Source organism: Gracilinanus agilis, chromosome 1 (assembly GCF_016433145.1).
Source record: "Gracilinanus agilis isolate LMUSP501 chromosome 1, AgileGrace, whole genome shotgun sequence".
NCBI classification, from domain to species: Eukaryota; Metazoa; Chordata; class Mammalia; order Didelphimorphia; family Didelphidae; genus Gracilinanus; species Gracilinanus agilis.
Window position 1 is genome coordinate 501,793,814 of NC_058130.1, and position 17,768 is coordinate 501,811,581.

At 42.0% G+C, this 17,768-nt stretch overlaps 1 protein-coding gene across 1 annotated transcript; it reads right to left on the reverse strand.

Annotated features, from left to right (window-relative positions):
- Positions 1-8,392: 8,392 nt before the first annotated feature.
- On the reverse strand, positions 8,393-9,956 carry RRS1 (ribosome biogenesis regulator 1 homolog). The gene has a single exon (XM_044657984.1). It carries the CDS (start codon positions 9,947-9,949, stop codon positions 8,861-8,863), a length of 1,089 nt encoding a protein of 362 aa, XP_044513919.1. The 5' UTR covers positions 9,950-9,956; the 3' UTR covers positions 8,393-8,860.
- Positions 9,957-17,768: the final 7,812 nt, after the last annotated feature.

Below are 17,768 nucleotides of genomic sequence, written 5' to 3' on the forward strand. Positions count from 1 at the left end.
TAGTCCAGTCTCTTCTACAACCCAGTGTGTGTACCCACAACTATTTAGATTTATTGTAACATCCCTGGTGCCCTCCATTACCTATTTTCACAGTTCCAAGGCAGAAAAGCAATAAGGGTTAGAGACTTGTCCAGGGTCATACAGCTAGGAAGTTTCTGAGGCCAAATTTGAACCCAGGACCTTCCATCTTCAGGTCTGGGTCTCAACTGGAATTTTGCATTTTTAAATGACACAATGATAGTTTTCTTCCTTCCCCCCATTACTTGACAATTCCAGCTTTTGAACTGTTTTAACTCCCTGATGTCCCACAAGTTTGACACTCCACCTGCTGAAAGCTTTCCTCCTTCCTGAAACCTGGCTGTCCATCTATTAATCCATTATTGTCGTTATAAAACAAGAAACTGAGTCCTACAGTGGTTATGGGATGTAAGAACTCTGTCATTTTAAATCTGGAAGGGAAAGTGCCTTAGAGATCATGTAGCCCACCGTTAATCTACAGAGGTCCGGAAAAGGCGAAGAGAGACCTCCGAATCCCAAGCCTGGGAGGATGCGGAGGAGAGGGAATCTGGCTTCATTCCTTCTTTCCTCACACTACCCTCTCCCCAGACCCAAAGAAAACATAACAGTCCCGCCCTTCGAACAACGAACCCCAAGTCAGAGTTCAGCCTTACTGCCCGCACAGGTGGGACTGACCTTAGAAGAGGCAGGCTGAGCCCAAAATCCTAGTGCCAAGACGAAGGGTGGGAGAGGGGGAGGGAGGAGGGAAGGAGGAGGACCAGGAGAAGGGGGAGTAGGAAAAGAATCAGGAGGAGGAATTGGAGAAAGAGGAGGAGGAGGACTAGGAGGAGGAGAAGGCTTCGTTGGGAGGGTACTAGGGGGCTGGAATCTCCGGCCACCTCAGCTTCCTCTCGTCGGACTGGCCAAGGCGCTGAGTAGAGGGGTGCCCCACTGGTGGCCCATTCCCCACCCCTCATCCCCGGGCTCTCCCCAGACTCGGTCGGGATCCCCCGGGCCTGCCCCAAAGCTGGGCCCGAGACGAGCTAATGCACTCACGCCGCGCGCTGCAGCTGCCTCAGCAAGTGAACGACCCTATCCCTGCCCGCTGCTGCCATGGCTGCCCGGTAGAGCTCTCAGCTGGCAGGCAAGGAACAGACAGACAGTCAGACAGACCAACCGAACCGCCTCGGTGTGGCCGAGGGAAGCCTTCAGCTCCGGGGCGGAGCTAGCTTGGGCCGCTCCCACTGACCCGCCCCTCATCCTCCTCCAAGGCCAGGCTAATGTCCAGTCGGCTCCCTTCCCTCCGGTCCCACCCCCTACATTTCTGCCCTTTGCTTCGGATCTTCAGGTTTGCGGGTTGGCCTTGCCCCTTCCAGGAGGTGAACCTTCTCTCCTCTTCCCCTCCCCTCTCTCCCGCTGCGAGTCACCAACGCAGCCTCCTTTTTGCAATCACACTGCGAGTTCCCAGTGGAAGGGCCCCTCGTCCAACACTACGAACAACTTTTAATTCCTCCACCCGGAGCTCTGGCAGACAAAGAGCCAATCCTGGGAGCCGTGACCTTTTCAGTTCAGTCAGTTCATTCGATCAAGTACTAAAAAGAACCACTTCAGACTGCATTGAAGCATCTTACATATTTGTGTAAACTAACTCCCCTTTTCTCCAAAAACTTTTGAGTTAAAAAAAGGGGTGGTGGTGTAGGAATTTTCGTGGTTGGGATCGTCGGGGGAAGGGAGGAAACAGGGCTAGGTCCTCGGCCCTCTTTCTGGTCTCTGGACTTCAGTTTTTTCCTCTGTAATGAGAGAGAGTTGGTTTAGTTGTTCCATCTCTGAGACCCTTCCCTTGCAGTCATACTGTTCTAGGATTGTAAGCCATCAAACTTTTCTGGAACTCAGTTTTTTCCTTTGTAAAATAAAAGGAGTTGAGGGAAGAAAGAAGCAGAAGCAGGGAAGAAGCTCTTTTCTTTTCTTTCTCCAAGTACCAGATTACAGGGGTGTGCTAGACTCTGGCTACAAAATCAAAAGCCTCTGCCCTCATAAAGCTTCCATTTGTCCATAAAGCATGGACAAAGAGAAGTATGTAACAAATACATACGGAAAAATACAAAGTAATTTCAGGTGAGGTCTAAAGTCCCACCTCTATGAGAAGCCTCCCCTTATTTAGTGAGTGCTTCCCCTTGGAAAAGATTTCCAGGTCACCAGGACACCCCGTCTGTAAGTTGCTGCCCTCAGACTGGGAGCTCCGGGAGAGCAGAGGTATTGGTTTGTTTTTTGTATGCCCAGCTCTTAGCAGAGTGCCTGGCAGAGAGCAGGCAATGAACAAAATGTCCTTAACTAACTGGGAAAGAAGGGAAAACCCCAACAACTAGGAAAACGAGGAATGATCTTTTGAATGCCCCTGAGCATGATATGAAAGGGACTTCTATGAGGCAGAAGTGGGTAATGGAAGAAAATGTCCACCCATGAGGAAGATAAGGAGGAGGTAGATGTGATGTTCCATGTACAGGGAACACCAAGTGGGCTAATCTGACTGGAAAGCAGAGGGTAGGAGGAAGGATATTTGATGAGAAGTCTAGAAAGAGAAGATGGAGCCTGTTTTTTAACAGTGTCCAACTCTTTATGACTCCGTTTGGGAGTTTTCTTGGCAAAAATACTAAGATGTTTTGCCACTTTGTTCTCCAGCTCATTTTACAGATGAGGAAACTGAGACAATAGGGTTAAGTGACTTGAGCCATATTAGGAAGAATTTTAAATGCCAGCTGGAGGAATGTGTATTTTGTTTTAAAGGCAATAGGAAGTGTTATATTGAATCTCTGGGAGCTTGAAGTTCACCTTTGATTGACAACTAAGTCAGTTGGATGGAATGTTCCCAGGGAGACATGCGAGAGACAGGAGGGGCAGTTGAGAATCCTGAGGAGAGATTCTGGGTCTTTGACCTGACCTGAGGCTGGAGATCGGTGGATCCTGGTCTTGGAGTGAGAGGGTGCAAACATCTCTCTGCAAACTCTTCCTGTACTTGAGATACCGTTTCAACCTGTACCTGACCACCACCTTGGTGTTTACTGCCCCTAGATATTAGGAGTTTCATCATCTAGATATCTAGGTTTCCCAGGGCCCGGGAGGGATCCAGGAAGTGGGCAGGAGACGAAGAAGAGGGTGGAAAGGGTGGACATAACTCATCTGTAAGGCTGAAGATCTACAGAAGAAGAAGCTGAAGATTTCCCAGCAGTTTACCTACTCTGGTTTAGTCCTGGCCCTGCTGAACCAGAGGGAAGCTACATTGATTCTTCATTTGCCAGCAGTTGAGATTTCATTAGTAACAATTAGAGTAGGGTCTCCTATACCACAGTCCTTTACCCTTATCCTTCCTGTTTAATATATAAAGTTTAAAGTACCTACCTAAAGCAGTTTCAAAGCTTGTTTTGGGAAGGGAGAAAACGCAGTCAGAATACAAGTCATTATCCTAGCTAAAGAGCCCAAATCAACATATCAATTAACCCCAGGTAGATCCTGAAGGATCCTGCCAGGGCAACTGTTATAAAGGGAAGGGTCATCTTATTCCTCTCTGTACATCATTTCTACCACCTCAAATAGATACAAGAGACCTCCCATAATTAAAACAGAAGCCAACAAAGCTTCTTGAGAAGGGGAATGTCATGGTCAGACCTGTGTTAGAAATATATTCCAGGGGACAGCTGGCTAGCTCAGTGGATTGAGAGCCAGGCCTAGAGACAGGAGGTCCTAAGTTCAAATCTGGCCTCAGATACTTCCCAGCTGTGTGACCCTGGGCAAGTCACTTGACCCCCATTGCCTACCCTTACCACTCTTCTGTCTTGGAGCCAATACACAGTATTAACTCCAAGATGGAAGGTAAGGGTTTAAAAAAAAATGTATATATATATATATATATTTCCAATATATATTCCACAAAGTAAGCTCTTAGTATTTTAAAATTAATTCTAACTTTCTGCTTCTTTTAATTTAAAATTTAAATTTCTATTTTAACAAAACCTTCTTCCAAAATTCTATTACTGACATGTTGACAAGGAGGTTGAAACTATGGTTAAAACAGAGGAAAATAGTCTGAGGAAAGTGCTTTGCAAAGCTTAAAGGGCTACAAAAACTTGAATTAATAATACCATATTAAATGCAAATTAATCTGTGATGTCAAGTTGGATGCATCCACATTATGGCTGTCCTGGCTTCTAGAAGGCAATACCCAGTGAATGTGAATTCTGGTTGGTACTATGGTACTAGAAAGCTTTGTGTCTAGCTCAACCAAGGCCACTATTTCTATTTACTGAGAACTAGCAGACCTAAAAGTAGAGAATCTTATCATTAGAACCGGTCACTAAATAGCAAATTTTGGGGGTCATAGTAACTCATGAAGATAACTGTTATATTGAATCTCTGGGAGCTTGAAATTCATTTTTGATAGACAGATAAGTCAGTTGCATAGAATGTTCCCAAAGAGGCATGCGAGAGTCAGGAGAGAGCAGTTGAGAACCCTGCCAGAGGTTCTTGGGTCTTTGACCTGTCCCTGAGGCTGGAGATCAGTGTGGATCCTGGTCTTTGGAGATAGAGACTTGCAAACACTACCCTGCAAGCTCCTCCTGTGTTTCCAATACTGTTATCACCTTGTATTGACCATCATAGCTGTTTCTACTGCCCCTACATATTAGGAAGTTCATCATCTTAGTTATCTAGGCTTCCCAGGGCCCGGGAGGGATCTGGGAAGTGGGAAGGAGAAGAAGAGGGTGGAAAGGGTGGATATATCTCAACTGATATGGCTTAAGATCTACTGAAGAAGCTGAAGATTTCACAGCAGTTTGCCTGCTCTGGTTTAGCCCTGGCCAGGCTGTACCAGAGAGAAGCTGTCATCTTGATTCCTTCATTTGCCTGCAGTTAAGAGATTCATTAGTATCAATTTAAAGTAGGATCTCCTGTTACCTCTATCCCACACCATTATCCTTCTTACCAAATATATTTAAAGTTTAAAAGTACCTTCCTGAATTGGTTTCCAAAGCTTATTTGGGAAGGGAGTCACTTAGTCAGATTACCAACATTACCTCAACTGAAGAGCCCAATAATTAATATTAATTAACCCCAGGTGGGCCCTGAAGGGATAAACACTTTGACCTAAAGGATCCTGCCTGGGCAACTGTTATAAAGGAGAAATGCCATCCTATCCTCTCTGTACTTCATCTTCATATACATCAAATAGAGTTAGTGACCTCCTTATAATATAAGATAACCTATCAACAAGTAGAGCACCTATTTGTGCTGATGGAGAGTAAAAATGAAGTCAGATTTTCTTCTCTCAATGTAACAAAAACCAGAGGGTTTTCAGCTAATAGCTGACATTTCTATGTTTAATATTTGATCCTCATAGCAAACTTATAGCATTTTGTTTTTTAAAAACCCTTACCTTCTTAGTACCAATTCTAGAACAGAGGAGTGGCAAGTTAGACAATTGAAGTGAAATGACTTGCCCAGGGTCACATAGCTACAAGTGTCTGAACCCAGCTCCTCTCAATCCAAGCCTGGCACTCTATTCAATGTGCTCCTTCTCCACTACAATGTTATAGTGTTGTAGGGATTATTCCTATTTTATAGGTGAAAAAATAGGCTTAAGAGAGACTGGGATTTGCCCATGGTCACACCTAGGTCTTGTCAATCACATTGCCTTTTAGTTTCTACAAATGTAGCCTTTCAAAAAGCTATTATAAGCTTTTTTTTGGGTTTCTTTTTAGTCACCCTTTCTCAATTACTTGGCTATAATGAGTTTGCTAAGCATATTACTTTCAGGATTAGGAGGAAGAATATATCTTAAAAGCCCTGGAAAAACTACAAAGAACCAGATGTCAATTGCTGGGCATGTAGGCTGACTTAGTTGTCATTCTAGGGAATTGAATTTTCTAATTGAATGATTCTTGTTGAAAGCTTCTTTTATTTTACTCAAAATATATAGGTGGCAGCTGGGTAGCTCAGTGGATTGAGAGCCAGGCCCAGAGACGGGTGGTCCCGGGCTCAAATCTGGCCTCAGACACTTCCTAGCTGTGTGACCCTGGGCAAGTCACTTAACCCCCATTGCCTAGCCCTTACCACTCTTCTGCCTTATTGATTCTAAGGCAGAAGGTAAGGGTTTAAAAAAAAGGGAAAGAAAATATATAAAAATATATTATACTTAAATGGAAAGGCCTAGCACACTGCCCCTAGCAGGCACTTATGTTCATGGATGACTTAAAATAGTCTAGTGGAGTATTGTATTTAAGTTAAAATCCCATCTTTACTACTAATACCTATGTCATCTCCCCTTTCCAGTACCATTACCTCATCTATAGAATAATGGTGGTGGTGATTTACCCTAAATAATCTCTAGGGTCCCTTCCATTTGGGCAATTTTACTTCTCAGAATGCAGATGAAGATAGGAACATTCAGTTAAACCATATTTGAATCTGTACTCCTGGATTCAATTTAAATTTAAGCACCAATACTTGTGTCTTTGGAGGCAGGTTATCACTCAAGTGCAGGCTTTCATGCCTAGACTATTACAATAGCCTGCTGGTGGGTCTGCCTACCTCAAGTCTCTGCCCAATCTACTCCATTCAGCCATTAGCCAACTAAAATACTTTCTAGGGAACCAGATCCAAACCCTAATTCTAGTGCTCCCCCCCCCTTTTACTTTCTATTTATCCTATACATAACTTGCTTTATATATTTGTTTACATGTTCTCCCCCTATTAGATTGTAATACATTCCTTGAGGGCAGGGACTGTTTTTTGCCTCTTTTTTGTATTCCCAACACTTAACATAGTGCCTGGCACATAATAAATGCTTTTTGAATTCAATTCTAAACCCTTGCCCTTCCATATGAAAAAAAAAACTGAACTATGTGACTTTGCCTAAAGAAGCTGAATACATTCTTATGATTCCAAACTCAACCTTCTTTTTATAGTACCAAGATGTGTTCAATTCAGTGATTGCCAGAGATTATTCAAATTTATTTTCTGCAATTTGGGACATTTAAAATATTCATATACTTAAAATCCTCCACCTCTTATCTCTTAGAATTGATACTTTGTATTAGTTTCAAGGGAGAGGTTCCAAAGCAGAAGAGTGGTGAGAGGTAGGCAATTAGGGTTAAGTGACTTATCCAGTTACAAAACCAGAATGTGTCTGAGGTTGAATTTGAATCCACAGGCCTGGCTCTCATCCACTGAGCCACCTAGCAGTACCTTAATATTCATATACTTTTACTACAGATTAGTTTGAATTTTCATTTTATTTTTTAAAACTCTTTACCTCCGGTCTTGGAATCAATACACAGTATTGATTCCAAGGCAGAAGAGTGGTAAGGGCTAGGCAATGGGGGTTAAGTGATTTGCCCAGGGTCACACAACTAGTAAGTGTTTGAGGCCGGATTTGAATCCAGCATCTCCAGTCTTTAGGCCTGGCTCTCAATCCACTGAGCTACCCAGCTGCCCCTTGAATTTTCATTTTAAATAGTAATCATAGGTTGGCTAATTGGCTAGAAAACATAGGCCATGTCCGTTTTTTGGCAACAGTCCCACTGACACACTAGAAATTTTAGGCTTTTATCAGGTTAAAAAGCTGACCCTTAGTGGAGGATTTAAGGGAAAATGGAGAATTACAGTTAAAAAAATATATGGGTTTGAACTATACTTGTAGACTTTGAGGATACCGGTGAGATGATATACCCAAAATATGTGTCTATGGACCACAAAGAATTACCTCCTAATCCCCTCTGAAATGGCTCCTGTAATTTTCTTGATCTTTTCAATGAACTCACCATTTTCTATTTTGTATTTCTATGAAGGCCTATATGCTCCTGACAAATTCCCTTCACTTTTGCATTGCCCAGCAAATATCAAAGAGTATGTTTAATAAATGTTCATGACAATGCACCATTTATTGTATTTTGTTCCAGTTCTTTCAGCAAACAAAATATGGGCTGCCTAAGTACCTACCCACTGTTTAGGGATATCATGCTAAGTTATTAAGCAGGATGTTTTAGCAATTCTACTACAGTTAAAGCACTCCAAAAAGGTTGAGATAATATAAGAGTTTGGGAGATAGGAAAAATCCCCTATCAGCTTGCTGTTTTTACTCATACTTTATTTAGATCCCACCAATTTGGGTGAGTATTCTAATTAATGACTTTTAACAAGTTTTCTCTCCTGGGTGCTTGCAGTTTAACACTTATGTGGTTTGAATGCACAACTAATCATTGTAGATTCAAAACATACCTGTTATTCCAGGTTTAAGTACTACCCCTTAGAAAACCATAACAACAAACTAATTTGGAAGTTTTGCTATACTTCCTTTCTATATCAACCTGGCAGTTCTGTCATCCACCACAGGTTGTTTGTTGTTCTAGCGGCAAACCTAGAATGCTATCATCCTATTTTAAAAGAAATAAGCTCCCAAACGGTTAGACACATTTTGGAAAAGAACTCAACATTTATTCATCTTTATGACTGGTTACTTTTAAACTAAATTCTTTACTTGGAATGTTAAATTTTTACTGAACTGAAATATATTCCTTTCTCAACAACCCTCCTCCTCCAAAAGTCATAGGAAATTTAAGTTTCAAAGTCCAGAAAACCATTTCAAACCCAGTTTAAGTTCCAGCTCTTTCACAAATATTCCTTGATTACTTAGTCCTCCATTCATCTTTTTGAATTCAGAGGCAATTAAATTTTGGCCACAGAACTGGGTGCTTAATCATATAACAAATTTCATGAGGGCAAAAGGGTCAAGTTTTTATATCTGTATCCCCCTAGATTCCATCAACACAAGAAGGCACTCAGTGACTGAACACACACTAGAAAGGAAAATTCATCACTTCCTTCTTTTCCCTCCCTGGCGCTGTCCTTTTTTGCCACCCAGGCCTGCCATCCCCCCTTTCCGCTTGCTTCCCGGGCCTGGGGGTCCTTTCCTTTTCCCCCCTGGGCCGAGAGGCCGCCCTTTTCGCTTGTCCCCATGGCCCTTTCTGTTGCTCCCCTTGGCCATCTTCCTCTTCTTGGCAGCCTCTTCCCTGTCCTCCTCCCTCATCTGCTTGTTGGTCGCCCGAGTCACATCCATTTGGGGCTTTTTGCTGTTCATGACCCTGAGCAGCTCCAGCTGCCCCTTCTTCTCCGCAGCAAAGTCTCCAATGTTGGGCTGGAACTGACGCTTCTTGCCAGGGCCCCGGGGAGGCTTCTCCTTGGGCAGCCTCTCCTGGAAGCGCCCCACGGAGGCGGTGGAGACCTTGGCCACCTGCATGGCTCTGCCCAGCTCTTCTTTGCTCTGGTGGCCGGTGGGGTGCATCCCTCCCTGGCTGGGGAGATGTACCTTGTGTGCCCGGGCGATATTGCGGAGCCGGTTTAGCTCGTTCTTGGCCACGCGCTCTTTCTTGGCCTGAAGCCTCTTGGCAAACTGGTCCTCGTTGGGATCGGCGCCGCCGGGTACCTCGATCAACCAGTCTTTCGTGTCGTCGCGGGCCCGCTGGTAGCCCCAGCGCCGCCGCCACTGCTTACTCGCCTCATCCCACACCAGGCTGGTCTTCTTTCGGGGTCGGATGCCCTTCAACTGCGCGAACTGCTGCCAGCGGGTGAGGGGCCGAGGCTTTGGCAATGGCTTCTCGCGGGGCAAGCGCAGGCTAGGCTCGGGCAGCTTGGCCACCACGGCCTCCTCCACGCGCTCCGTGGGCAGCTGCCACAGCTGGTTGATGAGTAGCTGCGTGTTATCGCGAGCCAGTCCCAGAAGCCGCTCCTCCAGCCCCCGCCCGCTCTGCTGCCGCAAGCCTGTCGGGGGATTCGGGTCAATGGCCAGCAAGTTGCCTAGGTCGAATTCGAGCTCTAGGTCCTTGTGAACCGTGATGAGCCGCAGCTTCTCGGCCTCTGCTTTCTCGGCCCGGGCCAGCACTTCTTCCGCGCTGCTAGCCGCCATACCTCACAGCCCGGTCAGATCGGTGAGGAAAACAGTACCACTAAGCAACAGCTTGGACCACGTGCGGCAATGCGTACGATCTTCCGGAAATCAAAAGGTTCTCCTTCCGGTGTCACAGGAATTCTGGGCACCGACGCTTAGAGACTCAGCCGGCAGGGGACGGCATTGTAGAACTGATTAGACGAGACCTGCTCTGAGTTTTGGTGTGGGAGTTGTAATCATTGTTATAAATTGACTACAAGTCCCAGCGGCCTGGCTAGAACTACGGATCCCAGGATGCCACGCGGCCCGGTTCCCCGTATTAAGAGCCGGTCAGTGCGGAATTTGAATTACGGACTTAAGTCTTTGGCATTCACTAAGATTTTCTACACCACATCACAGAGCTCGCAAATTAGAGGGATGAAAAAGTTACAATACCAAAAAAAAAATTTTTTTTTAAACTCTATGCCTTCCATTTTAGAATGAACGCTGTGTTTTAGTTTCGAGGCAGAAGAACGGTAAGGGTTAGGCAAATGGGTGTTAAGTGACTTGCCCGATGTCTCACACCTAGGAAGTGTCTCCACTTCTAGACTGGCTCTCAATCCGCTGAACCACCTAGCTGCTCCGGCATTTAACAATATATATTAAAAAAAATAATAAATAGCCAGACTTTTTACGTGGTAAGAATCCTATATGTACAAAAACGATTTGGGGATAGAAGCAAGCATTTATTAAGTGCCTCTATTTGCCAGGCACCTTGCTAAGCTCTTTACAAGTATTATCTCGTTTGATCCTTAAAACAGTCTTGAGGGAAGAAGGTGTCATTATTATTCCAATTTTACAGTTAAGGAAGTTGAGGCCAAGAGAGATTCAATGACTTGCCCAGAATCACACAGCTAGTTTCTAGTACTATGTGAATTCAGATCTTCCCGATTACAGGCTCAGCTCTCAGTGCCTCCTAGGTGCCTTTGAAATTACAGAACTCAATTGTATAATGCTTTAATGGAAATGGTGAAGTAGGTCATTCAGGTATTACCTCCTTTTACATAGATGTAGAAATTGAAGCACAAGTGGGCTTGACGAGGTCTGAGACTTTAACTTGTAGTTAGAATACCATCTTTTTGGGGAGTTAGGTTCTTTTTTGCCTCCAACTCTTTATCTCATATTGTAACCAAAGACTTATTAGAATTTGCTGAGGGAGTCAATAAAGATGAATAATTTAATCAACAAACATTAAATACTGCCTGTGTGCAAAGCACTGTTGGATACTAGAAAAGGGAAAGATTTTTAGATGTAAAAAATTAAAGACAATGGTGCACCTCTGGGGAGGCATTTACTTTATGGGTGTGTGTGTGTGTGTAATGAAGTAATTTAGAGAATAGAATAGAAATTTATCATGAGTAAGAAATACTAGGTATAATAGGTGTTAATAATAGGTAATAGTAGGTATTTCTTACTCATGATAAATTTCTATTCTCTATTTCATTACAGGGGTTATGTTCAAAGAATAACTATAATATAAAATATGTTATTATTCTGTTAAAGAGGTATAAACAAAATACTTTGTGAGTTCTGCAGGGATCTGGGCTGACTGGAGAGATGAAGCAAAGTTTCAAAATGGTGGTAGTGGAGTTTACATTTGAACTGGACTTTTGAGGGTGGATAGAGGAAAGAGGAATTCCAGTTATAAAAAATGAAGTAAGATAAAGGATTATGAGAAAATGTAGGGCTTCTAAGAAATACAGGTGCTAGCAGGTTCACTATCCCATTCTTAAAGGACAGTAGGAAATACAGTTTATCTGGTGCATAGAGTATAAAAAGGTTGCATTATTAAAGGATAGCTATATAAATTTTAAGGGAATTGAATGTCTAAAAGAGAAGATAGATATTTATTCAGTTGGAAATAAGGGGTTATTAAAGGGTTTGGGACAGAGGGATGATGTGGCCCCTTCTATGTATAAGAAATTAGTTGTAGCATGAAAGATTATTGGAGGGAGGAGAGAACAGAAGTAGTGAAGACCAAGAAAAATCTATTGCAGTAACCTAGGTGGGACAGGAACATTAACTTATACACCTTAATTTTCTTCTACAACACTAAGTACCAGAGATACTTAAGAGAAACTCAATAAATACTTGTTGGTGGATTTATGTGGTTGCATGATTAATGATCATAGATATTTATAAATAGAGAAAAGTATGTTAAAATAAGGCTAGGAGAGCATGAATCATGTAACCATGTTAAAAATGAATATTAATAAATGATTAAAAAATTAAAAAAAAATAAAGTCAGTTTGTGCTCAAAAAAAAAAAATAAATAAGGCTAGGAGTAGCTAGGTAGCACAATATGTAGAGTGCCAGGTCTGGAGTTGGACCAAGTATCTTGGTCTCAGATACTTCTTAACTGTGTGGCCCTGGGTAAGTCACTTAACTCTGATTTCCTAGCTCTTGTTCATCTTCTGTCTTGGAATTGATACTAAAATAGAAGGTAAGGGTCTAAGAAATAGATAGATATAAAAAAGGCACATTAGCTATAGAAAAATTTGTCCTGGGCTTTTGGAGTTAACAGTATTATTATATTATTGTGATAACATTTCGTCTTTGATACTTATTACTTGCAGTTACACCATCTTTGTGTTGTCAGAAACAGTGAATTTTGTGTGCATGTGTATCTTTACAAATATAACCTAATTTTGTCATCACAACTACCTTGAGAGGTATGTACTATTGTCCCATTTACTTTACAGATGAGGAAACTGAGGCAAATATCAGATGATTTGTCCAGTGTCACCCTGCTAGTGTGAGGCTGGATTTGAACTAATATCATCCTGACTCCACATTCAGTACTATATCCAGTGAGCTACCTATCATCTTGTACAGGGGTCGGCAACCTTTTTGGCCTTGAGAGCCATAAACGCCACATTTTTTAAAATGTAATTTCGTGAGAGCCGTACAGTGCTCACTGTGTGCGCTCCTGTAACAGTGCCTGAAAAAAAATTGACTTTATGGCTCCTGCAGAAAGAGCCATATCTGGCCCTCAAAAGAGCCGACCCCGGATCTTGTACATAACAAACATTTATTCTGCACATATTAATGATATCAGCACATACAGGATGGTCTATAAGTCTTAGGACAGTTAGAAGTTATCTTCTATAAAATAAAAGGATATAGAAGTTAGCTTCTATAAAATGAAAGGATTGAACACACCAATCTCACAATCTCCTAGCCCTAGTTACTAGTTTATAAAAAAAGACCTGGACTGCCTAATAATTAAGATATGTTATATCACTCACAAACATTTTCCCTAATTACCCTCTCTTCTTTACAATTTACTTACTCTTCACTTTTCAGAATCTAGCTAGAATTAATATTCTGTAATTTCCAATAGAGTTGTGTTTTCCAATTCTTAACATTTCTTACATAAATAGCTCTCACAATAGTAACATCCATCTTAAATTTTAGTTGCTGACATTCCAAGATGATTGATTTCAAGGCCAAAATAGGAAAATGTTGTAAAAGTATATTTTAAAGAAGAAAATTTTACTTTTGCAATTTTAAACATATTTCCCTGATATCAGATATTGGGGGGACAGGTAGTAGGGACATGGTAGTCCCAGATTTGCATAGGAGAATCTTGCTCCCAACAGTGTTACTGGAGGATTTAGGGATAAGGAGAAAGGAATATTAGGAATTTTGCTTTTGTCTTCTAAAGTTGGGAAAAAGATGGAGTGAAGGAAGCATTAGTAGAGAAGTGAAGACTAGGACCTTGGGGGTCTAGAAAAAAAAATCTCTCTTTAAGTTCCACAGTCCTTACTCTTCCTCCTTCATGCATCATTGCTTCTTCAGGAATGCTGTCTATCCTTCCTCTTTTGACTTCTAAGATCTTTGTGTCTTGAAGAAGTCTGGAGCAATGTGACCATTTCTCTTAGGGTAAAAACACTAATGCAACATCTGAGATTTACCTGGAGTCTCCAAGATAGCTTGTGCCTAATAACCTACAGAGTAGCTCCTGAAATAGTATGGTCAAGGGACTTAGAAATAGCAGAATAGTTTGGGGTGATAATAGTGTGTTCCTTTTCTATAATTCCTTCCAGCTTTTTCCTGGTTTTCCATTTTCTGTCTATCTTTAGCTCTTCTTCCTTTTCCTTTATAGAGAGTAATGCTTCTGACTTGCTCCATTGTCATCCCAATGCCGACCTGGGCACCTCTGTATCCCAGGCAGGGATTGATTTGCATTTATATGATGTGGTAGGACACTTGTGTGTTATGGTGTGCCATGACATTGGTGTGCCATGATGTGACATTTGTGTGATATGGCATGGAATAACATTCATATGTTGTATTGCATCATTTTCTTGACATGGCATGCCATCATGGTGTGACACTTGCATGGCAATTGTGTGTCAGGAAGGATCATGTCATGACACTTCAATGTAATTGCATTATGTGATATGGCATTTGCATGCCATGGTGCAATGTGACATGACAGTTGTCTGCTACAACATGACAAGCATGACATTAGCATGTCATGATATAATGTGTTATGATATGTCATGATGATTGTATGCCATACCATGACAGCAATGTGTCATAGTGTGGTGTGGCATGACATTGGCACAACGATTATGTCATGACATGGTATAACACTGGTGTCATGAAGCTTGCCATTTGTGTGTCATGACATGATGTTTTGAGTGATATGCACACTTGACATAGATGTGCCATTGTATGATGTTGGTGTGTGCCACAACATGATGTTTGAATGGCATTTGTGTCATGTTATATCACACACCAATATAGATTTTGTATGTCATGATATGCCATTTGTGTGGCATGACATGAGTATGCTATAATATGACAGATGTGATATTTGGCTGAAGATTGTGGTGCCATTAAAAGAAAGAGGAGTTGAGAGAAGGAGATATATTTTGGGGGGAAGATGATACTTTAAGTCTTGGATTTGTAGAAAGATATCAGGAGAAAAATCAGGGCTAAATATATGGATGAGGGGCATCTTTGCATAAAAGCGAGGATTTGAGTCCTAGGTATGGATAAGATTGCTCAGGGAGACAATACAACAAGAGAGAAAGAAGACTGGTGGGGAGAGAATTGGAGGATATAACAGTTAGAGAAAAGGCAGGAAGAGGAAGGTGAACCAAAGAAGACTGAGAGAAATTAGGTAGGTGGGAAGCAAACCAAATCTGAGTAGTGTGACTGGCATCCCAAGTGGAGAGAATAGAGAAAAAAGTAGACCAAAGAACAGCATTAGGAGCAGAGAAGGAAAACCAAAGCAATAAATAGAAGATCCTAAATTACTTTAGATCATGGCTTTCAGGTAGTCCAATAATTCTCAAATTGTCTCTCCTGGATCTATTTTCCATGTCAGTTGTTTTTTCCATAAGATATTTCATGATTTCCTCTGTTTTTTCATTCCTTTGATTCTGCTTTATTGTTTCTTGATTTCTCATGAAATCATTAGTTTCTAGTTGCTCAGTTCTGATTTTTATGGCCTGATTTTCCTGTCAGTTTTTGGTTTTCCTTTTTCAACTGGTCTATTTCTTCTTTCATCACTTTCATTTTTCTTCCCCAATTTTCCTCTGCCTCTCTTAATTGGTTTTTGAAGTCTTCTTTGAGCTCTTCCATAATCTGCATCTAATCCATGTAAAAAGAGGCTCCTTGAAGTGTAGCTTGGGTGAGAGAGAGAGAGAGAGTCAAAGTGGAATCCCTTCCTCAAATCAACACTGAATTCCTCCTTTTATCTGAGGCTATTAGTTGATGGTTTTATAAGATGGAGTGACTTGATTTGTTTGTGTTGCCATGAACTAGTTGGTGGGAAAGCTTCTTATTAAAGTAAATAAAGTATCTGATATATTTTAACTCTCTATGATGTTGTTGGCCAGAGATAATAAGAAAAGCCTCTCCCCTCAACCACTTTCACTTTCAACTGCCAACCAGTTTCAAGATGGAGATTCACCTAAGGTAGGCTACAGTCTTGTTCACTCCCTAATAGCCTTTGATGATTGATCCACAAAACGCAATCTGACTTATACCTTGAACTTAATAATTAGATGATATTAAGGAAAGGAAGGGAATTAAGGGAAGAGGGTGATAAGGATGCCTAATTGCATATTCGTTGAAGCCTAAGAGTCCTTGGCTCAGCCAGGGCTAAAGCCCCAAATTGAGTTTCTCTCTCCTTTCCCAACTAAATCCCTTATAGCTATCTTTTTGAAATTGATTAGAAATAAACAAAGGGTCTATTGTAGAGGTAAGATGAGAGTAGACAGTTTAGAGCAGTGGTTGAGCAGTAGTTCCCAAACTTTTTTGGCCTAACGCCCCCTTTCCAGAAAAAAATATTGCTTAGCCCCTTGGAAATTAATTTAAAAAAATTTTAATAGCAATTAATAAGAAAGATAAATGTACCTGTGGCTATCACTGCCCCCCTGGATCGCTGCAGCACCCACCAGGGGGCGGTAGCACCCACTTTGGGAATCACTGGTTTAGAGAGACTGGCTCTCATAAGAGTCTCTAAATCTCTCAGTAAAATGTTGTAGTGAAGAACAGACTTGGCAGGAATCAAATATGACCTCAGCCACAGTATCCCAGGAACAGCTAGAGTTTTGATGTGTCTCAAGAGCAGGCTTGATCAGGAGCTGCAGACATCCACCTCCTTCTCCTTCACAGCAGTCAAAAACAACTCCCCTCTGGTTTGGGGTTTCTCCCTTAAATACTCTTTGTTCCAACCATCATCAACCACTCTTTATTCTTGGGGTTCCATTGCTTGCTCCCCTCAAATTCCATATTATACCTACCATTTTTTTGGACTTTGCATGTGTTTGCTTTGCTTTCATTGTCCCTTTCTGTCTGTACTTTGCTCTTTGTCTCCATAAAAATTCTTTAGAGTTAGGTGCTTTTTTTGTTATTTGCTCATTTTTCCTACCTAATTATAGGTAGGCTCTGTTTTCTGGGAGGTTGGGGTACTCTCTTAAACTTCAGTTCATCCTTGATGCTATTCTTAGCTTATTTTCTGAGTTTTTACCAGTTTCAGTTCTTTGAAGATGGTGTGATGGCCTTAGGTTTGAGAGTTCTGAGAGCCCCCTTCCCTTGCTGATTCAATTAACCCTTAAGATCCTGATAGTTCAAAGACTTGCCTTAGGCTTAGTTGTAAGCTTTTGGTTTTCCTTTGATCTTGATCAGGTCTGGAACTACACAAATTGTAGCCTCAGACACAATAAGTATTTGGTCTTACTGTGTATTTGTTCTAATTAGGCATACCCTTGATTGCTCTGTCCTGGAGCTCTATCCTGAGCTTTAGGCAAAAAGATCTGAGCCCCCCCGCCCTTAGTACTATCAGTCACCCCAAACTGGGGTCTATATCCTCACCCCAAGCCCAGATGGGGACTCCTGACTTCTTCTGCCCCCACATGGATCAGCCCACTTCAGCACCAACTGCCCTGGGCTGGAACTCCAGACTTCTCCACAGGTTTGAAGTTTCAAGGGGTATGGGTTGGTTGGACCTCTGTTTGCCCAGGCAAAGTCTCAGGATCTGAATTTTGGCTTGGGGTTAGGTTCTGAACCTGGGACAGCAGATGTGGGGTGGGGATGTGGCTTGCTCTTGGCTTGTTCTTCCCTCCTTGCTATATAGCTTCTTGTTGACTCTGTTCCCTTCTCATCCCCAGTGCCCCAGATGTTCTCTGACTACCTTTTGGATATTTCTTTTCTTGGAAGTTGTTTCACTCTGTCTCCTTGTTGGCTCTTTCACTATTGTATTTGTTTTGTGGGATTATTTTAATATTGGTTGGAGAGGATGCTTGTGGTGATTTGGTGCTTTTCTGCTCTACTTCAC

Coding starts and splice junctions, on each gene's coding strand:
- RRS1 (XM_044657984.1), bottom strand. CDS start 9,949: ATGGCGGCTAGCAGCGCGGAAGAAGTGCTGGCCCGGGCCGAGAAAGCA.